Below are 23380 nucleotides of genomic sequence, written 5' to 3' on the forward strand. Positions count from 1 at the left end.
ACCACCACTGTTTCAAGGGAACCGCTGCGCGATTTTATAACGCAGTGCTTTTCAACCTTTTTGCTGGAGTTGAACCCTATGGAAACATTCCACTGGCTCGAGGAACCCCAGTGCCATAATTCCACTGGCTCGAGGAACCCCAGTGTAATAAACACACCTCAATTAGCTAAACAATTTTAAAAATGCGGAACCCTTGGACTGTACTAGCGGAACCCTGGTTGAAAACCACTGCTATAACGTATTACAAAAATCGACATTGTATCTCACTTGGTTATCTGTAACCAACTTGCCCATTCCATTCTGATGTAAAAATATAGGTCAGTTGCAGTCAGGGAGTTAAGGAAAATCAATTTTTAAATAAAACTACAAATTATCAGCTCCGTTTATCCAATATGCCAAAGTCGGGCGCACAAACGTTCGACTTCTATATCGCAGCTGCATGGGATTTTCTACTGCTCTGTTGCGGGTGAAAAGTTCTTTGATTGGCTGCATTATCATGAAAATGATGGCCCTGTGGTAAAAAATGATGGCGCTGTCGTAGCGTAATTTTGTATGAACGAAAAACATAAACCCCCGAAAAACTTGGCATTTCGAAAACTGCATTCAAAATTATTACGCAAAATGCTGTATTTTAACCAATCGCTTGTTAAGCTCGTCGTAAGCACTGATGTTATATTTACTTGCATTTCAAGCATTTAACCTGGGTGGGTCACCCTTTTTAGCGGCACTATTGCGAACCTTTCCTATCGATTATGTAAAAAAAAACATTCTTTACATGTTTTAATGCTCTGAAGATGTCTGCTCGATAACACAAAAGATACCACACTGTTATAATTTTAAATTTATTTAAATTAACACGAATTAGGGCACGTTGGTTCAACTGTAAATATCGCCTAGAGACGTTAGGTCCACAGATAAAAAAACACATTCCGCATCAGTAAGCAATTTAAGGCACATAATGATTAGTAACAGACTTCTCTAACAACTCATATGATCTCGAAGTGTTTTACGATTTAACGGCGATTATTATTTTGCAAAAACACACCACCGATACAAATAAGCAACACATAGGAACACCTGAATTATTGTTAACAGTTTGAAAAGACAAGTAGGGAATAACACCAACAAAACCGAAATACATATGCAATGTTTACCTAAAATCACAAAGGACTTTGGCAAGTTTCTGGCAACTTTAAAAGGTTAAAAATGTCACTCGGTAAAAAGGCAACAATTATTGCAACTTAAGGGGTCATTGAACGTTGTGAATCAACCTAAACGGGCAAGTAATATGACAAGACCAAAAGATGGCAAGTAAATTAACAGCTCGACGCAGACTTTCCACATTGATTGCAAACAGAACAAAATACGGTAGACACAATAATTCAGTTTTTCACAGCAATACATTAAACCAAAAAAATAGGTTTTCAACGTACGTTAATGGGCAACACATGGGGCAAAACTAATCTTGTTCGGGCAATAACTTGTCATTTTAATAAAACGTCGTCCAGGTCTTATACAACAAGACAGTTCAGCGGTATTAAATGACCCGTGGATTACATCTATATGAGGGTATAATATTACAGGCAGAGGCGCTCTCTTTTGTTTTTTGCAGGGGTGCTCAAAATTTTCGGTCAAATTATGACGTCACTAAATTCCCAGCTGAAAAGATGTCGTTGTATGTGGCGTAAGATATGTTTAACTTTTGGTATTTGATCGTTTCATTGCTTGATAAACAAATATCACACATCGTATATGTAAGTAAATTTCAGGAAGATTTTCCTTATTTAGGGGGTCTGAGCACCCCAGGTGTTACTAGGGGTGCTCGGAGCACCCTAAGCACCCCCAAACTTGGCGTGCATGATAACAAGACCTTCGTCCTTTATATAGACCAGTGGTTTACAAACATTAAGCGTGCTAATCACTGTTAAAAAGGTGCAATAGGTAAATACCAAAATTATTGCCATCCAATTCTAGTGATCCAATTCAAAAGGATCTCGCACACAGACCTGCATTTTCTTTGTAGTACGAATGTGATATTTTCCTACATTACAAAAAGTTCTACAGCACACAGTTTCGCATAAGGGTCAATAACCCATTATGGACTTTGTTTCGGTAAACACCAAACAGCGACGGACTAACTTATAATGCCATAAAACGACATTCGTTTTTCTCCCTATAGCTAAAGTACGTTCATCTCGGTTGGTCACAGTTTCACAAAGGCAAAAACACACACCTGCCCCCAACGTCATCAAAAAACACCAAAAAATAGGCTACGAATTCGGAGCGAAAAAGAACCTTTTTAAGCGAGTAAGGCCTTGCCCCATTTCACAAGAAAACTTGTCTTGTTGAGAGTGCTCGAAATTTGGAAGTAGCGCACGAACTTAAAGCCGAACGATACGAGCAGGTGCCAGAGGTTCCTTGCTATTCTGGTACGAGAAACCAGAAGGCGCCAGACAACCATGAAGAGAATTCCTTGACCGATGTAGCCCAGGATTCGAAGTCTGCAAAGAACGATCGTAAGTTACCTTGTATAAGCTTTACTTGTGCCTGTTTACAAAACTAGGTTGTCATTGAAACCCAAAAGACTGTCTCTGCTGTATTTTATGTAAACTACTATTTAGAGACGTTAATATCCTTATCGGGGCAATGGTATTTGCATTAACTCCATACCGTGGTGAAACATTCAAATCGTAAGTTACCTTGTAATCGTTAGAGAGTTTTTACGTGTGGGTTTGTATTTAGGGCAGCGTTTCTCAACCGGTGCGCCATGGAAGGCTGCTAGGTGCGCCGCGAGCGAACGGAAAAACATGCCGAAAGAAGTCCAAAATTAATCGGAATAGGACTTTAATGTACAAAATAACGTTTTGTGTGTCAAAGGCTGGAAGTCCCTTTAAAGATATGCAACCATAAAACCCCTATAACAAACAAATACAGGCAATTTAAGAGAAATGTCGGTACACCTAAAAAATTTCGCGTTCGCTTCGCTCGTAAGGTGCGCCGCCACGTTTTTATACGTCTCTAGGTGCGCCCCCAAATAAAAAAGGTTAAGCAACACTGATTTAGGGAGTAGATACTGAGTGGTAGTATCGACACTCGTCCGATAAATTTATTAAAAAATATTAAGTTAACAACTGGCCTAAACTAAATGTCCTAAAACAAATTTTTGCCAAATAATCATGAAAAAAATACGTTTGAACGTTGCAATTTCATGTATATTGCCTACTTGACAATAGCGATTACGTCACTCGGTATCGAATCAGATCGCGAAACTTTTTGTCCAAAATATCGGATATCAGTATTGGAATAAAATGACAATTATCGGCCATCCCTGTTGTTACGATACAATTATACAGTGAAGCTTGTTTTTCTGTACTTTTTTCTCCTAAAATGGTGTCCGCATTTCGCAATGAGCCTGCGAAGCTCAGTTAGCAGAAGGACCGTCCACGCTTGGCCAGAGGTCGTGAGTTCAAACCTTACCGCAGGCTATATAGCTGCCAAGACAATGCATTGCTTCTTATTTACCCAACATTAAACTCTATCTAGTCTATACCAGTGGTTCTCAACCGCCGGTCCGCATCAACTTTCCTGCCGGTCCGCTAAATATATTACAATTTTATATCTTAGTTGCAGAATGCAAGATGTTAAAAGCTTGTCCATCAAGTGTAAAACTTTTTTTTCCGTAAATTTCTGCATTGTGACGCAACATAGAGTTAATGGTCTACTTTGGACTTTATTGTTCGTCACAATGGTGCAAGTGTTGTAGTAGGCTACAACTCGTCTAGGTCTTAAGCTTTAAAACCTAGAGGTGAAAAACTTCAATAAACCACTTAAAACACGTATGATATCAAAAAGACAGCAGCAAATTGCTTTTAAATTGACGTTTCCATTCTTTGCTTTTAAGTTGCATATACTTTTGTCGTAATTACATTTTTGGTTGATTTTGAATTTTGAAGGTCCACCGGTCGCAAAACTTGTTTTACAATTTTACCGGTCCGTAAGCTAAAAAGGTTAGGAACCACTGGTCTATAATATTTACCAAGCTGCTATCCTTGTAACATCGTTGAAGAATTAATTACATTACGACTTGAAAGGTCGCTAATTACGACAGGACTGTGTAGTCCCGAGTCTGATGTACGCATGCGTTGTGCCAAATTTTTAAACTAAACGCCGCAAACTGTAAATTGTATAGGTGGCATATCACATGGTAGAATATTTCCCTACATTGTGTTGTGGCCTTGTGGGTGGAGTGTCACATTGCAGAGGGCGACATTTGTCTGTAAATACGCCCCCCCCCCCCAAAAAAAAAAAAACGCGTGGAACTTACAACAAAGACAAAATAAATTTGCGCCTAACGCGAAAACAATTTCCATGATAGGCGACAGGTTAAAAATAGAGTTTGGCGGGGCCATAGATCCATCAGTGGGAAGAGTCAAAATTCTGTGCATAATGTGTGGCATCTTTGAAAAGTTTTGATCAAGATCTAAACGAATTTTTTCCATCTACTGGTAAGTAAATAATAATGTCGGCTAATTTTGGTCGAATATTGCTGAAATGAAAATTCGCGATATTGCTCATATTCAATGATAATTATGCAATACCAAAAACTTTTATATTTTTTGTTCGTTGAAAACCTAAGCTTACGACTGAGTACACCGAAAAGCCGAATCTGTCGATCTATGATGCAAGCAGAGCAAGCCAGAAAAACAACTGGCCTGCAGTGAGGTTCGAACTCAAGACCTCCGGTCAAGCCGGGACCGTCGCTCTACCAACTGAGCTATGCAGGCTCAGAGAGGAGCGAGTCGAGAAACAACCATGCGCCAATACTTGCACATTTTGTTAGTACAAGCAACTTCACACTGGGGGATCATCAGTCCGTATCAATCAATGAAAGACACACGCACAACATATGTGTCTAATAACATCTGTGATCTAGCCCCCCGAAAGTTGCTTTATGACCAACGATTACGGCTTCCGTATCAATAGTACACCGAAAAGCCATCGCAGACTCGCCGAATCTGTCGATCTATGATGCAAGCAGAGCAAGCCAGAAAACCAACTGGCATGCAGTGAGGTTCGAACTCAAGACCTCCGGTCAAGCGGGGACCGTCGCTCTACCAACTGAGCTATGCAGGCTCAGAGAGGAGCGAGTCGAGAAACAACCATGCGCCAATACTTGCACATTTTGTTAGTACAAGCAACTTCACACTGGGGGATCATCAGTCCGTATCAATCAATGAAAGACACACACAAACATATGTGTTTAATAACATCTGTGATCTAGTCCCTCGAAAGTTGCTTTATGACCAACGATTACGGCTTCCGTATCAATAGTACACCGAAAAGCCATCGCAGACTCGCCGAATCTGTCGATCTATGATGCAAGCAGAGCAAGCCAGAAAAACAACTGGCATGCAGTGAGGTTCGAACTCAAGACCTCCGGTCACGCCGGGACCGTCGCTCTACCAACTGAGCTATGCAGGCTCAGAGAGGAGCGAGTCGAGAAACAACCATGCGCCAATACTTGCACATTTTGTTAGTACAAGCAACTTCACACTGGGGGATCATCAGTCCGTATCAATCAATGAAAGACACACACAAACATATGTGTTTAATAACATCTGTGATCTAGTCCCTCGAAAGTTGCTTTATGACCAACGATTACGGCTTCCGTACGACTGAGGTAAATCATTTCTTAGCTTTTTAATAATGGGACATCCAATTCTACGATGCCACACCCTTGTCCTGTCATTCTAATTGACTCATTTGTCTGTTGACTACGGATGTCCGATATTTGACAATTTAATCCGATACCGATATCCGATATTTTAAGCAAAAAGTATCGCGATCCGATCCTATACCAATGACGTCATGGAAGGCTGCTAGGTGCGCCGCGCGCTAAAGGAAAAAACATGTCGAAATAAGTCCAAAATTAATTGGATTAAGATTTGAATGGACAAAATAACGTTTTTAGTCTCAAAGGCTGGAGTCCCTTTAAAGCAGGGCTGCGGAGTCGGTTAAAAATTGACCCGAGTCCGACTTTCGGCCAAATGTAAGATTTTTTTAGTCCAGCTCTGACTCTACAACCTGTATTTTACCCATTTACGCAACTAAATTAAGGTGGATTCTCTGCAATCCACTCATATTGGTGTCATAACTGATCCACCTGCAATACAGGGTTTAAAAATATTTCATCATTTGGTATTCCACTTTTACAACCTACATTTTGCCGCCTTAACAGTTTTAAAATTTGATACTGCGTATACGCACGTCGGACTCGGGACTCGGGTAGTATTACGCGGTCTTACTCGAGTCCCGAGTCCGACTCCCGCAAAACAAACCGACTCCGTCAAGTCCAGAGTCCCGAGTCCGACTCCACAGCCCTGCTTTAAAGATACGCAACTATAAAACCCATATAATGAAAATGCAGGCAATTCAAAAGAAATATCGGTACACCTAAAAAATTTCGCGCTCGCTTCGCTCGTAAGGTGCGCCGCCACGTTTTCATACGTCTCTAACGTGCGCCCTCAAGTAAAAAAGGTTAAGAAACACAGCGTTATCTTTTGAAGTTATACCGTTTAAAGTGGAAATTGCTGCGTTGGGTGGCAGATCGTCGCTAAAATACCTATATTAATCCAGTATCGGATCGGCACCGATACAATACCCTAGTATCGGGCGAGCACCGATACTACAACATGGCATCGGGTATTGGCTCCGATCCGATATTATCGGACATCCTTACTGTTAACTATACATTTCCTTTTGTTAATTACCTCTTTAAATGCCTTCGTTCGGCGGGATAGCGCTTCAAGTCTTCTTTAAGCAGGTATTTCTTGAGTCCGATGGCGTACCTGTTCATGTACTTTTGCCAATCGATGGTCTTTGGGTCAAAATTGAAGATCTGCAAAGAAAAACGAAGTAATGTGCAATACGTAACGTATATAGATCACAGATAACGGCGGCTTAACAGTCCAACGAAAGATAACGGCGGCTTAACAGTCCAACGAAAGATAACGGCGGCTTAACAGTCCTCACCGCAGGTTAGTTGTTTTTCAAGCCTGGTCCTGCTTGTTATATAATACTGAATAAGCCGACTGATTTCGATAAGATTTTCCGAAGGCATCAAGTGTATACTGTTAGGCATTAATTCGCCCTATTGAAACCGCGTCGCCAAACGCTTGCATATATTAAAACCGACAAAAACGCCAATTACGCCAGTTTCTGTTATCTGTTATTAAAGGAAACGTCAGTGAAGAAATAACTGTTGAACAAAGTTGCACAGTCAATCTCCACACAAAATTAAATAAGGACACAGTAGATCTGTACATATGTGCATGTGATAAAGACACTGCCGATTATTTAGCTACATCGTGTTTTAAATGTTATTCAAAAGTATTATCAATTGCGTCTCAGGAGTGTAACATTAACACTAGAGTTACCTTGTGGACATAACTAGAATTCCCGCTAGCGGTCAAAATGACCGTTTGTCCAATGAAGAAAACAAAAGCAGAAAAATGTAGCTTTATTTCGTTCTATAAGTTTCTTGTTCTATTGAGAGACTTGAATCTTATTAGGTGTGAGATTAAGAAGTTGTAGGCTCCATTATAATATCACGTTCTTAAGTATACTTCATAGGCCATATCTACGAATCAATGCTTTGTAGGCCCCAACCGAATATTATTTTATTTTTATTTTTGGTTGTTTTTAAAACACTTACACAACAAAATGGCTAACATGTAAGGCGATGTTAATCGTGTAGGGATTAGAATTTTCTTTTGTGGTCAAAGGGACCGTTGGCGGTAATTTGAAGTAAATCGCTTCCTACCTCATGCTGTGGTTATTCTAATGTAAATCATTGATTTTCTAAACTTTCCAAAGGGGGCCACGGTGTAAAAAAGGTTGGGAACCCCTGGTTTAAAGGGCACTATCACATATATTGTTGTTAAATAATGGCTCGTTTTCTTATGCAGCAAATGTTGTACAACTATATCATTTTTTTAATAAAACTAGACCAAATAGAAAATTATTAAAAAGTCGGCAAACGATTTTTTCAATAAAATAATCCTGGCGCTTTGTTTGAAAACTTCTTAATAAATAAAAAAATAAAAATTGATATACTCTTAAATTCTCTCAAAATACAACAAAGTGAAAATTCGGATCAAACAGACAAAAGCCGAGCAAAAAACCTCTTTGTCCGACGGCGACATCTCTTCCAACAATTTGTTCGAGCTTGTGCGATCCCAAATCCACTGATTGGCGATGAAAAACTGCAGCACTTTGACGTTACCGGCGATGCGCTTGTTAAGCTTCATCAACCTGGAAATAAATTATACTTGAAAGTTCAGGCAACTTCAGTGGAGAAACGATTTACGAATCTTTGGAGCATAATGGTTGGAGGTTGCGTAGTAAAACGTAGGAAGAGTAATTATGGAAGCCTATACAGACGCAGGTATCATTTTGAACGTTTCGAATAACTTCCGTTGAAAATGAATGGGTTATTCAAAACGTTCAAAATGATACCTACTGCTGTGTGCGCTTTGGTATTCTTACTACACGAAATTAAAACAGATATAAAAGTGTATTTTTATGTTTCGTGAAAGGTTAAGACCTACTGTATATAAAAAATATTGTATATAACTTTGGGAGCACAATGGTTGGAGGTTGTAGTAAGATTATCAAAACCCATTTAGAATCAGTTATCATTTTGAACGTTTCGAATATTCATTTTTAACAACTCGTGTGCTCGAAACGTTTAACATTTGTTGAAATTTTTTAACATAATGGTTGGAGCTTGTAGTAAGACGTAGTAAAATTGTCTTTTTATGTTTTGAAAAAAGCTTGGTTGGCAAAATTGATCTCGTCACACTTTTGTGTTAATTTATGTTTTATTTTCACCCTGGCCTATAATATTGTTCTAGTGTATATAAAAAAGTGGTTTAATATAGAATGCATTGCATAGTACACATTGTAATATAGTATATATTTTTGTAATGACTAACACTAATTCTAATCGACTTTTTTACTATATTTTTTTTACATTCAGATATTTTCACTGCGACTGATTAAAAAAACGAGACACAAAATATAGTGTTATTTTCTTACTTCGGTTTCTTCCCGAACATTGTCAAACCCAGATCGAAAATGTAGGCGGGAAGGTATTCCATTACGAAGGCCAGAAAGTTGTAAAGGTGCCTGAAATACACAGGAAAGTGGTTTGTTTTTATATTTAGGCAAAGTTGTCGGATATATATAATTTTTTTTCATTTCTTTGGATATCATCATACCAATTATGCCTCTTCGGTTAATTGCCAGTAAATCAACACGTTTAATTAATTATTGTTAACACCAAATTAGGATAAAAGTTGTTAACGAGCAAGGCCTTTAAGTCAGGTCATTCAACAGGTATTTAAAGTTTTTTTATTTTATCAATAGTTTGTGGAAGATAACCATAAATAACCAGATACTTTAGTTCAAAGTTGCTTTGGGATTATTGTAGCAATGCAAGTGCCAAACTTTAGAAAGCAAATTATTTCCACTTTAGTACAAAATATTTTTATAGCAATAATTACATATGAAAAGATAAAAACTTAAAGTCAGAATAAAAGACTTCTAAATATATTTTCCTTACTTAAAAAAAAAGTTGTATATTTTTTAATTGTAAGCTCATTTAAACAGCACGCAGTTGGTTGTAATGTCGTGCTAAAAATAACCCCCGTCAAGATTATATTGCGCTTAGGTTTTCCGGCATTACTAACTGTCTATAAGGAAGCAAGCAAGAAAGCTGCTAAGTCTAACGATTTGCGCGAATTCCAACGCCTCAGTAGCTCTTGTGTTGTGTGTTAACCACAAAAAATAAACTAAGTAGAGTTATTCAGTGCGGGTTATGGCGTGGCGCCCCAAAAGGAATTATACAAGCCAATTCCGTTGTAGGTTTAGAGATCAGTGGTTCTCAAAGTTTTTTTTTTTGTTTTTTTTTTTTTGTCCCTTACAAGCCCAAACACTGTCAATTCCTCCCCAGAAAAACTCAAATGATTCTACGTTCTTTATTTGGTACTTCGATGTACCCTGTTGACAGAAAATCAAACCTACAGGAAAGAGTAGACAATATTAAAAAATTTTTTATGTAAAGCTGCAATAGACACATATGCGCCAAAAGACAAGAACTATCATAAAATTCGGATGCGCTAATCGCCTGAAATTAAAGTTTGTTTAAACGTATTACGTAGGTATTAATTCTATGCCATGTAAAAATGCTTGCATTGGTGTATACTTCCTAAATAGGTTTTAACTGTGAAGAAACAATATAGACATTTAACAATACCAACCATTACAGGTAAATAAGTTTTTATTGCCTATAACCGATTAAATAACTTCTTTTTATCAATTTTCCTCCCAAAATTAAAAAAAATTCCTCCCTAAGGGTGCCAAGTACCGCCCTTTGAGAACCATTGACCTTGACGTTTTGAGTTTTTTCGGGGTTGCCGGTAAAAACCTTTTTAGTGACGGGAAATGTCACTTAAAAGGTTAAAAAGGCCGTGTGCCTTGCGCATCTGTCGGTTTCGCTTGCTATGTTGACGAGCAAACATTGTGGCATAGTTATAGGCTCGCTTTTCACTAACGACTTTTTACAGAGCGCAATATCGCGTCTAAGATAACTTCGTAAACACCCCAACATACGAAGTCCCTCAGCCAGAGCAAATTGTGCGTCGTTTTAAATTGCCAAGGAAGTCGCATACTGATTATGTTTAGTATCAAAAGTCGATTGATGTAATATAAGTAGGGCGAATATTTTTTGACTTGTCAAAAAAAAATTAAAAATTTTGTCAAAATTTACACGTTAGGTTAAAATTTGTCAAAAATTTGTAAAGTCAAAATCAAATAAAAATTCACATAAATCGTTTACAAAATTAAAAAAATATATGTAGTCAGCTTTTCGAAATTCGTCGTTCAGTTGTTTTAAAGTTATCGTTCAATTTTATCAAAAAAATTTAGTTTTGATTTGAGTTCAAAGTCATTTTAACCGTATTATATCTTTACTAGAGCAATATACAGTATAAAAAACGTGTGATTAATGTCGCCTAGCTCATTTAAATCAATGTATTTTTAACAGGTAAAAATTTTGTCAAAATAAATTATATTTAGGTTAAAATTTGTCAAAATTTTAATTTTTCAGGTCAAAATTTCCTATTTTTTAGGTCAAAAAATATTCGCCCTAAATATAACGCTTATTCTAATACAATTTGAACTAATTATTACGAACAAAATGCAGCAATTAAATATAATTTCCTAAAACAACCAAATGAATACAGTAAGTTGGCTTTAGTGTCATCGCTTGAGTAAAAATAAGTAAAGCACTAGGCATCGCTAGAAAAAAGTTTGATAACCACTGCCTAAGCCTAACCCCTTAATTAACCAATTTCTTAAACTTTGTCACCCGGCGAACCCATATTGTTTCCTTAAGAAGTTAAAGGACATCCTCATAATTCTTATTTTTTATATTGAATAAGGAATATTCAAACATATTCACAAAGATTCCCCAATGCTTATAAATTAGTACTTAAAATACTTGCTTTTCAAAAGCGGCCACATGTTTTATTATCACAAAACCCACATGCAAGTGTTAGTCATAATTATTTAGTCAAAAATTAAAAAGATGTGTGGACCTTTTGTAACTCCCCCCCACGGGCCCCAGGTTGCGAACCACTGCTACAATTAATTGAATGTCATATAGTCTTTGGAAACTGTGCTTTAATTGTTTACAAAGCAATTAAATACAAATACAAAATTAAACGTTGCAGTAAAAACTCGAAAGCCTTAGCCGAATCACCAAAATATCTTTTTTGTTTCGTCCCAACGATTGAAGCTATATAGCAGGGGTGGCCAGCCAATCACATATCAAGAGCCGCATTTGTTACTTGGTTAACCGCTAAGAGCCACACCGTACACACATGGAACGAAATGAATGGGCCTATCACTCCATTTCTTACTCACCCCACAAAGCGATCGCACGAAGCTCGAAAATAGTGCCTTTATTTCGTTAAATCGACAAAATTTGAATTTAGAAGGAGACGCGACGCATATTGAATACAAATTTCTCGTAGATCAAATGTCGTAGATCAGTATTATTTGGACATAGTTTTTGCGTTTATCTTGTTTTTAAAGTGTTACTAGAAATACAATGGTCTTAGGCAAGTCGAAACCGACAATAATTCAAAACTTAATTAAAGGAAATCAAAACCAAGCCATAAATGCAACATGAACGTAGGAGCCGCATATAACTGGGTGAAGAGCCCCATGCGGATCGCGAGCCGCGTTTTGGCCACTCCTGCTATATAGTTTGTCTCGAAGACGCACAGGGCATTTGAAACAACGCTTGAAGTGAATTCCTTAAACAAAGGCTTTATAGAAAGTCGTAATTGGATGCGCTGCCATGAATGGGAAGGCTCTTTTCTAAAGTCAATTCCTGTTGTTTGGCTTAAGGCTTGTCAGGCTACAGCAATTACGAACTTTGGGTATATACTTCCAGTTATTAACCAACTGTTTTTTGATAAATTTACCTTTAAAGGTAAAATCGGTGCGTTGAATCGCAAATTATGACTTAAATTCTGAAATTGATTTTTTACCACTATGAATTACGGTCGAATGTTTCAATTTGATCTATTTGGCTTGTTTGGCCACATTAAGACGTCATTTGGTTGCGGATCGAATCGCGGTAATTTTGTTCAAAATATCGGGTATCAGTGACAAAATAAAATTTTAAATGTCAGATATCCCTAATTGGAACCGACATTGATTACATTAAAAGTAATAATATTTAAACGTTGTACGAATATTACCTCCTGGTATCGGGTATCGGCCCCGATTTAGTACTATCGGACATATCCAGTTTATAGGACAATCAGTCTTCACGGTTGTTTGTCGTGCCTGACAATACCCAAATTTTGAAAATGGCCGCATTTGTCTAATTCCAAAGAGGGTAATCCGACACTTGATAGCAATATATACATAAAGGTATACAGTCCTATACACGTCGATAACAAACACATACTTGTTGGTTGTCACATTGAGGACTGGAATCAGCACGGCGTCGTCCAGCGGGTAGTTCATGAACGATTGCTTCATCACTGCTCCTAAAACGAAGCGGCAAAGATTTTTACGCTACCCACCTTTTCAGTTATATAGGGGACCAAATTTCGCCATATGCGTTTGGTTTTCGTTTAAAGCAGTGGTGGGCAACCTTTTTAACGCAAGGGCCAGTTAGGAAATGGAATGATTACAGGAAGGCCGCACATCAAATCAACACTAAATCATATGTTCAGCTTTTACTAGAAAAACTAAGGAGATACTAGGCTGCAACTACGGCAGTTTTGTTAGTGCTGTCTACTTGTGGATTCGGAAATTAGTTTTCCTACAATTCCAATTAAGCCTTTCTCGTACGGATCGGCTCAGTATACATTTTAATTAACAGCCTTAATTCAAAACCAGCTGTTAAACATAACATCTCAGGCCATATGCGTGGCAAAAGTCTGTTACACCTTGACTGTACCAGAAGTGTATTTGTTGGAAAACAATTCTTTATCATAACAACGTGACACAAGTAAAACTTTATGAATAAAGATTGTTTTGTAATCGATGCCTTCGAGTTCAATTGCATTAGTGTAGCGGTGCAGCCTATGGGTTACATCGCACTTCAAACAGGAAACTGAAAGAGGAAAAGTCCCAGCATGGTGCACACTCATAGCCTTTATAGGTAAAAATAGCTGGAAGAAGGTGAAGGGCCGCACAAATAATAGAAAAGGGCTGCACGTTGCCCACCCCTGCCGTAAAGTGTCAATAATTAAACTAGTTTTTCTTGTAGGGGAAAATACTTTCACCAAATGTTGAGTCAAAGGCAGGGTAAGGTATGACGTAATGCTTAATGCAGCTACTCGAAACGGTTAAAATATTTTATATTTTTAGGCATCTATTGACCTAGGAGAATAAATATAATAATACTTGACCCCTCCCAACCCAAACGTTAATCCGTACCCTAACCCAAATAAATAGCTGCATATAGGTATTACGTCATGCCATATCCTGCCTGGTATAGACCTTGTCCTGTCTAACATTTGGTCATAGTATTTTCCGTGGTTAACGATTAAAGGCTTGCTGCGATTCCCTGCAAATGTTTTGGGTTTGGTTCAGCCACAAACCCGATAAAAGAAGTGATTTGTACAACTGATTGTATGCATGAGCACGTTCGCTGCAGTAAAAAACCTTTACAGTGTTCGTATGGTATCCAAATAGCTAAGGGGTGTATTTGCACACCTGGGAATTTGTAAAAAGTATAACTAGTAAAACTTTCGAATTGTGTCTGCTGTCTATCGTCAGAAACAACGGCTGCGATTTAATTGATTATGCGTTTTTTTTTAACTTGTTAGATTAAAAAAAGGGAAAAATCAACGCGTAAAACTTATAGGCTCGGCGTACAATAAACAATATATTCCTTAAAAATGTTGCTATTTACGTTTGCTGGAACTCTCGGGAAAATGACTGGAAAGTTTTAATTCAGAATCAAAAAATGGTAAACGAGAAAATGACTAAGAAAAGGAATGAATCAGATTCGAATACGAACAAGGAATACACGTTAGGTCCCAGGACTAACTAACTAACTAATATTTAAAGTGCAAAATTAAAACATTTTATTATTTATGTCTACCACCAGTGTGGAAATGACTTGAAGTCATTGACTTGAATTAAGTCTGTTTTCAAATAACTTGACCTGACTTTAATCTTTGGGACAAATGACTTCACTTTGAATTAAGTCATTGTGCCACATATCTTGGGATTACATTAAGTGTATTTCATTAAAAATTATCTCCGAATTTGTACGTTAAACAATTTGATTGCTGTATATTGCGTTAGTGTTCTTTCTTAGTTGAATTGTTGTTGATAACCAGACGAGTTTACCAATTTTTATAGTTTAACAGCTTAATAACAAGACTTAAATTGACTTGCTCTCTTAATGACTTAAATGGGACTTGACTTGGGTAACTGATGACGTGGGACTTGACTGGTTAAATTTGCAAAATACTTGACTTGCACTTACGTCATTTTAAAATGACTTGTTTACAACGCTGTCTACACTGTCAGAACGGTCTTTAAACTTGAACACCAAAACGGTCTAAGCCGATTCTAGATCTGACAAATCGGTTGGATTTCTACCCACGTCACGGTATGGTTAACGGTTCTAATATGAGCAATTTACGACAAGATAATACAGCTCCTACATCATTCGCATTGCAAACACAAAGAAAACAAGAAAACAACCGATGTGATCCTGTTTGCGCGGATTTTCGTAACTGATTTATGTCGGTTTAACATTTTCTTACTTCCTGGCCATTTCCTAAAACGTAGACGAAACAATAAAGTCATTCCGACGAAAGGCAAACGCTGGTTTAATTGGTCTACAAAATTGAGACAACCATTGAAATTAATATCAAACGTCAGAAATTAACAATTTTTGTAATAAAAAAATCATACGCAGGAATTGGTGGATTTTAATAACGCACTCCCCAGAACAAAACTATTTCAAGAAAAAAAACACAATCTATGAGACAGCTTGTTCTAAAAAGAAAATGTGCAGCCTTTTGAAAGGCAAAAAATTCCATTACCGTAGCTAAAAAAAACCTCACAAAACAATTTTTCCATTAAAAATTACAAACAGTTTATAGTTACAGTTTTTAAGTAAAGCCATCTAAATAAGAGCGGTTTACCGTAGGTTTAAAAAAAACAGTCCCTTTTAGGCCATAACGGACCAATGCGCAGTTTGAATATTCGAATCAATAGAAACAGGCGGAAGCCTTTCTGGTAGGTGTTTCAAACAATTTGGGAGTCAATTTCAAATAAGGAGGTCGCACTTGAATTTTTTACCACCCGGTTTCATGAGAAATATTTACTGGTTTTAAAACTTACAATTTAATCAACATTACTCATGGCTGTATGCTTTAAATTATAGTGCAGTTAAAAGCGACAAAAATAGAATACAACTCACTGCCAAATCAACTTACTCCATTTTTCAACGTGGATAGGATTTTGCTCGCCAACGACCAAGTGATAAAGGGGGACGTCTTTGCGACCAAGTTGCGTTTCCCCGTCGTGATGCGACGACAACTCTTCAGGAAGACAATCTGAAAGTTAAAACTAAGTTCAAGTTATTTGATTTCCATTTTTGCTTTTCGGAAATTTTAATCGGCTGATTTACATGCATCCATAGATTTAGCACACTTAAAAGATTTATCAATCATCCGTAGTCGGTCATATTATATTTTCATATGTGAACTTTAATTTGAAGTTAAGGAAAATATAATTTGAAATCTAAGACAACCTAATACCAATAAAAGGGAAAAAAATATCATGGATGACTCTTTTAAACGTAGCATTTCAGAAGACTAAAATAAATTTCTTGCCAAAAGTTAAAAGTAGTCAAACAAAAACCACAGAATCAACTTAACATGTGTGATTGAAGCGATGGCAGCAAAGCATAATTTTCTGCCTAGAAACTCAGGCGCCGAACTTTATGTGAAACTTTAGACCAGAAATGATACCGAATAGTTTTTTTAGAAAACAAAACAATAACACACCAAAGTAAGACGCGAAATTTCGGACTTTGCCAAAACCGTACGTAACAAATTTAAATTTAGCCAAATCTCGCTCGGGTGAAATATAAAAAAAATATCAAATAACTCGGAGTACCTATTGGGCGCGTATTCTTTTCCAGGTGCTGGACGCCGGTTTTCCAAGCGGCTGCTATTATCCCATTGACGACGAAATCGCTGGGAATAATGTCAACTCTGGTCTGGTTGTCGGTGCAGAGAGAACGGAGAAGGCCCTTCCCGTAAGCGGCGAATAAGCCGTTCGGGCCGTTCAGGTTTGTACACCAGCCCTGGAAAAAATTTAGTCGAATAGTTACTGTTTGCTTTAGGGCAGTGCTTGTTAAACTTTTTTAGTTTTGTTCACCCCTAGCATCTATCTTCAGGTTTCCTTCACCCTTGTCTCATGATATGATAAAACTATCTCGTCTATATATAACAGCACAAAATTACTTAGGTTGTTTCGATTTTTGTTAAGATCAACTCAAGCTAAGTTTTCCATTGCAAATCTACAATTTCTCGAGTGCAGAGATATAAAGCTACAAAAGCACAAAACACAGTCAACATATTTTTGTACTTATACACTCAGTTCAAACCAACTTCCCTATTACTATAAGCAAAAAAACACCACAAAACAACAGTTCAGTGGTCGATTTACTACAGAGCTATCATTCATTTCTGAAGGTTCACCCTTATTCACCCATTTTGGTTGGTTCACCGCTGCGAACATTTTATTCACCATGGGGTGAACCATTCACCTGTTTAAGAAACACTGCTTTAGGGTTCGACGGGGTACATCAGTAGACTAGACCTGGTGTCACTAAACCATTTTCATAACGAGCCAATTAACTCTAAGGTCTACCCATCGCGTACGGTGACCCCTGGACTAAACTAAACGGTCCAATTTTAAAGATTTTCATGCAAGGAAGGCAAGGTTAGCAAAACAACTAGCCTTTGGTGAATAAAAAATGTAACACGTACGCCATACGTGGACAACAACTATATATAACCCTCCTATAGTCGCCCCTGGGCCAACGACAACGGCTTACGTATCATACTAAATCGGAAGCCATCAAAAGAAAATTAAACCGCGTTGAGGTTCGAACTCACGACCTACGGTCATACCGGGACTGATTCTCTGCCAACTGAGCTATATAGGCTTAGAGAGAAGCGAGAAACAACAGTGACACCATTGCTTGCTTATTCTGTTAGTACGAACAACTTTATATTGGAGGGGATCTACAGCTGCTCATCGCAGGCTATTGTTTTTTTAACCTGCTTTGTTTACATCATAGATCGACTGATTCGATTGGTGTTTGTAGGCTGTATTGCAATTTAAAATGTCCTTAAATGGGAATTATCGAAGCCAGAACGGACAAAAAAGCAAATATTTTTTGAGACGAAGTTTTGTGTCAAAAAACAGATTTTTTGAGAAATATGTTGTTGTGTTCAAGTGTGTTGCTTTTCCATCGTGCCGATTTATTAGTAATGCATTTGCTGTTCGCAGGGTTAAGCCGAATTGCAGCAACAGCCTGCTTTACAAGCATCCTTTCCTTATAATTACCGCGATTCCGCGTCATTTTACATTTCAGAAAATGCGAAAACCAAACAAAACACGATCAAAATAAGGCGAACAAAGCGTGGCGTGACAGAAAAAAGGCGGAAAAACTCGACTTTAAAAACAAGGTTTTAAAAGCAATTATCACCCACTGGTCAACAGTGGAAAATCACTTTTTAAGGTTCTCTATGTTCATCACAATGTCACAATGAAAAACCTAAAATGTAAAAAAGTGGAGAAGACGATCAAAGAGTTTAACGATTGGTGTCAACCCTGTGGGTCATTTTATCCAAACAATTGCATGTTTGCGTTAAAGTGGCAAAATTTTCAGGTTAATAAATGACAAATGATGCACATAAGAGTTATTCGCATATTGCTTACATTCATAGTATAGTTTTACAAAAATTGCACTTTGAGTTTATGAGTCACACGGTGTAACATGCCATAGTATGCATAGCGCCTTTCGGCTGAATAAAAACATATTAAAAAACGAACAGAAGTTAAAACAAATGGAACGGCCGTTTGCCGCAAGTGTAAAAACAGTTTGAAATCGAGAGCTTGGTTCACCCTTCATTAATACAATGTGTTTCAAACAAGCCGTTTTGAAATGGCGCAAGTCCCAGTCAAGTCTTTTTGAATAAATAACAAGTCAAGACCCAGTTCAAGTCATCAGTTTGTCCAAGTCAAGTCCCCATAAAAATAAAACTTTAAACTATTAAAACTGGTAAACTCGTCCGACTTTGAGCAATAACTCAACTGAAAAACATAAACACAACATATGGCAAGCAAGTATAGTTTTATGTGCAAAAATTAAAATAAATTAACCGAACTAAACAAATGCCTAATGAAAACCAATCATTTCAACCCAAGTCATTTGTCCAAAAGACTTCAGTCAACTCAAGTCAGTTTGCCCATAAGACTAAAAGTCAAGTCAAGTCAAGTCATTTTGCCCAAAAGACTTTAGTCAAGTCATTTGAAAACAGTGACTTAAGTCATTACAACACTGCTAATACGAAGGCCAAAAAAACGCCCGGCGTATGTAAAGTACCTGCAGTGGTTCGTCGTAGGCGGCGCCAACAATGCTGGGACGTACAATGCAGATGGGAAGCTCAGTCCCCTCTGTCGAAACCACTTCCTCGCCGAACGCTTTGGTAAGCGTGTAAGTGTTGGGCCTGGCGTGGGAAACACAAGCGCAGTTTGCAGCTCAATCACATTGTGGCTAACGGATGGCCTTGTCAGGCAGCTTGGCAAAGCGTGCAAGCGTCACATAAATAACAAAAACATTTGATTTGGCTGTTTGTTGGAGTTTGCTAACACAACATTTTTAACCTGGTAAATCAATGGTGCTTACCAGGGGATAAATTAGTACTGATAACACTAAATCCAGTTGACTTGGTACTAGTGTTATTCCATTTACCGAAATATAAAGTCTTTATGAATCCAATGACGCCCTTTTTCAATCAAATTATATGTAGCCAAATGTGTTTCACCTAATTTAGCGTTAACCAATTAATCATGTAAACCAACCAAAGGTAACCTAACCATACTACCATTGTGTATATCTGTAAATACTTCTTCAAAGTAGTACAGACCTAATGTAAATGCATTTTATGGCCAAAGGTGACTAAGTGTGCACTTTAAACTCGGAAATTAACACTAAAATCTCCATCATGGTTAAGGCAATTCGACACAAAAGGATATGGTTTATTGCTTTGTATTTAATCCATTAAATAGTCCACCAAAAATCGTATCAATATATATTCTGTATATTTGGCACAGAAAATAGTAACCCGAGTTTTCTTTATTTGACTATTAGTCTTGATAAAAAAAACAATCAGAAGTTTACCATGGCAGAAAAAGTGCCTGTCAACAAAACAAAATATGCCAAATTACATCACCAACTAAGGATTTGCTGAATATCTCATTTGGGGCTTAGTAAAAGGTTGGGCCAACTCAACTAATTATACATGCCTGAGTAACTTTAAATAGGTTAATATTGAAGTTGGTTGAATTTAAAATTCAGGAAGACTGATGTCAGCACCAACTCCATTTGGTCATCTTTCCCCAAAATACCCACCTATCCTTTAATATATCAGGCGTCAATTTTTCTACCATATCATCTGTCATCCACAGCAAGGACTCTTCAAGTTTTTTGTAATCTTGTCCCACATCATACACCTCTTCACCAATGTTCTTTCGGTTGCAGAATGAGTAAGCTTAAGCATAATACGTATCTGCTAAGTTAACAGTCAATCCAGGGTGGGCGAAAATTAAGAAAGTACAGTCTTCCATGGTAAATTGCCAGAGTCTGACTAGTTATTCACCTTTATTATTTTAACTTTAGCTCATTTTAATTTTGTGTCATTAATCTTTGGTGGTAGTTTTTATCAGTTAAAAAATAAAAAGGCAATGTCAAAAAAGAGGTATTACAATTAAAAAAAAAAGGTGTTGTTTGTTATTTAGTGTTATAACTACTTGTTGACAAACACGTGTATCATTGTTTTAAATTTTTAATAAAGTTAGATTTGTTATTTGGCAGAAATAATTTTAGAGCATGTTTATACATACCTGTTGAAATATGGCAAAGAACTTGAAGGTTTTTAATTTCTTTGCACAGCCGAACTATTGCTTGGACTGCAAGAGTGTTGACTTTAAAAGCAAATCTACAATTATAAATACTTAAGCATTAGTGAACGTCAGTTTAAGTTTTATTATTAATGTAAAAAATTACACATAACAAAACCATAGGCAAACTGTTGATACACATGCAAAATGGGAAAACAGGTTCTATTAGGCTATTGATTTGGAATTACTATTCTTTTTCATTGCTAAAAATATTAAAATAGAGATATTGCAATATGTAAAACGAATAGATTATTGAGCTTTGCCGAAAATGGAATAAAGTTCATCTCATAAAATGTTATACTTGCTCGCAAACAAAACAGCAGACAAAACTCTACAAAAAAATTTTCTTTACTGCAAGCAATATCCGATTGATTTAGGAAGTGTGCATTCATATAATCATATCCTTGTATAGTATGGCGGTCCAACAACTATTTAAAGCTCAGTAGGCATACTTTTGCAAATTGACTAGTTAGCTTGCATATGGCAATATAAAAACTTTAGAATTTGGTTGAAATAAATTGTTGTTAGCCAATAAATATCAAGTTTTGAATTTAAGTTTTTGAAAATCAAACCATAAAATGGAATGAAACAATACATATGTTTAAATTTAAAACTTTAATTAAATTTTGTCCTTTAAAAAAGTTACTATTGGATGCCGGATCACCCCAAGATAAAATGATCATTGTTTGCTTTTAACATGCAAAAATAAATAAATACAATATAATAATTTACTTTCACATAGTTTTTAGGTATTATATCATCCCTTTATAAAAACAAAAAAAAATATTTACCGGAGTGGTTCATTGAACCTTAGTGTTGCCGCAGAGTGCAAAAATATTTCGACTTCATTGACAATTATCGATTTTGAATGTTCTTCAAGTCCCAAGTTAGATTTTTCCAAGTCACATGGAATTGCATGTAGTTTGTTTTCAAAGTTTGGATGTAATTTGCGGAGTGCATCAAATATCTACAACATATGATAACACAAGTTAGTTTACAAAACAATTTTTTTTAGAAACAAGTTTTTTTTTAAAATATCTTTATTAGCAAACTAACAATTTTAGACACGGTTGTTTCGCAGTTTGATGTTTTTGCTTTTTAATTTAGTTTTGGAAAAATAAGAAGTGGCATGATATAAAACTTGTTTTTTTGTTTTTTTTATGTTGTTCGATTGTCGACATTGGTTCTGAGAAATTTTTCCCAATCCAATAAAAAATGCGTAAGCAATCTGAAGACATGACTGGTATTAATGAAAATTGAATAAATTAATGCTACTATCTTATTTCTTCTTTGTTCACTTTAAGCTTGCAAAACATTTAGTGAAGGTGTAAGGCGTTGGTGAAGATGCAACGCTTTGCTGCTAAACTTATGAACAGCATTTGGTTGGCCATGAAAAAGGTAGAAAAACACTGAATTAAACCTACCGGTAGACGACTGAGTTTCTTTAATCTAGAAGCAGCATCATCGTTTCGCTTTTGCCGTATAAACACTAAGATTTTCTTAACTTTAGGGCAGGACCGGAGCAGTTTCTCAATAAGGCACTGGCCAATAAAACCGGTTCCGCCAGTTAAAGCCACCGTCTTACCAGCAAAATACCTGGGGATGTCCTGAAAAGTTAATTTAGAAGATTAATTACAGCAGCCAAACTGATAAAACTGTTGAGATAAACACTGTTGTTTTCTACTGAAATTACACACAACATAGTAGATTTAATTTCCATTTTAAATAAAAAGAAAAATGTACTTATTTGCAGGTAACATTGCCATACCATTTTTGTAGAATCAGTCATCATTTGTTTTTTTTGGTGAAATTATTTACACTTAATTTAAAGTTGGCGAAATTATGTACATTTAGAAGCAGATTCTATTCTACTGAAAAACCTAAAAAAGAATGATTAAAAAAATTTATGTTCAGTTAGGTACTAAATGTTGGTGAACGTTCCTTATGGGTAAAAGAGGCTTTTAAATATTAATCTGAAGGCTATATAGAGCCAGCATTATGCCTGGTAGCAACAGTTTATATACAACCAGGATGATGAAAAAATACTAAAAATATTGATAACAAATTTATGTTTCCTAATTGTGGCATATTTAGTATAAAACTCCTGTATAAATATTAAAACGGATTCTATAAAATATTAAATGCTGATATGCCAGAAGGATGTTACATCTTTATGAGAGCTATTCACAATTTATACGGTAAAATAATATATTGAACTCATAAAATTTATTTAATGCTTGTATACCTCTGTCAAATCATTTTATTATACCAAAATATGATTTTAAGAACTGCCAATTTTGTACTAGCACTGACAGGAAAACAAAATTTAAACAATTAAAACCAACTCAGCAAATTTGTATTAACAAACTAGTAGTCCGTACAGTTTTCTTCTCTTCCCAAATACACAGATTAATTTATTCTCTAAATTTATGGGTAAAGAGCTTGTTAAAACCGGGGCATCAATAAAACTTTTATAAATTGGTAGAGAATTGATTAAAATTAATATAACTGACTAATGTTTGATCACTTTATTAGACTGAGACTGCACGTTTAAGAGCTATTTTAACAA

At 36.5% G+C, this 23380-nt stretch overlaps 1 protein-coding gene across 1 annotated transcript; it reads right to left on the reverse strand.

The window, feature by feature from the left end:
• Positions 1 to 846: 846 nt before the first annotated feature.
• LOC146137513 (fatty acyl-CoA reductase 1-like) lies at positions 847 to 22785 on the reverse strand. Its single transcript, XM_083393598.1, has 13 exons — positions 22580 to 22785; positions 22236 to 22418; positions 21603 to 21778; positions 20755 to 20849; positions 20264 to 20402; positions 19235 to 19358; positions 16732 to 16921; positions 16047 to 16166; positions 13046 to 13127; positions 9100 to 9189; positions 8184 to 8313; positions 6771 to 6898; positions 847 to 2501 (listed from the first exon to the last, which is right to left on the reverse strand). Exons 1-13 carry the CDS (start codon positions 22601 to 22603, stop codon positions 2300 to 2302), a joined length of 1683 nt encoding a protein of 560 aa, XP_083249724.1. The 5' UTR covers positions 22604 to 22785; the 3' UTR covers positions 847 to 2299.
• Positions 22786 to 23380: the final 595 nt, after the last annotated feature.

This window comes from Ascidiella aspersa, chromosome 7, assembly GCF_963924565.1.
Source record: "Ascidiella aspersa chromosome 7, kaAscAspe10.2, whole genome shotgun sequence".
In the NCBI taxonomy this organism is placed as follows: Eukaryota; Metazoa; Chordata; class Ascidiacea; order Phlebobranchia; family Ascidiidae; genus Ascidiella; species Ascidiella aspersa.

Excerpts from the sequence above, each read along its gene's own strand:
- LOC146137513 (XM_083393598.1), bottom strand. The coding sequence starts at position 22,603 with ATGATGACTGATTCTACAAAAATG. Across the intron at positions 21,779-22,235 it reads AGAAACTCAGTCGTCTACCG|ATATTTGATGCACTCCGCAA; the intron begins GTAGGTTTAATT and ends CATATGTTGTAG. Across the intron at positions 8,314-9,099 it reads ATGTTCGGGAAGAAACCGAA|GTTGATGAAGCTTAACAAGC; the intron begins GTAAGAAAATAA and ends ATTTATTTCCAG.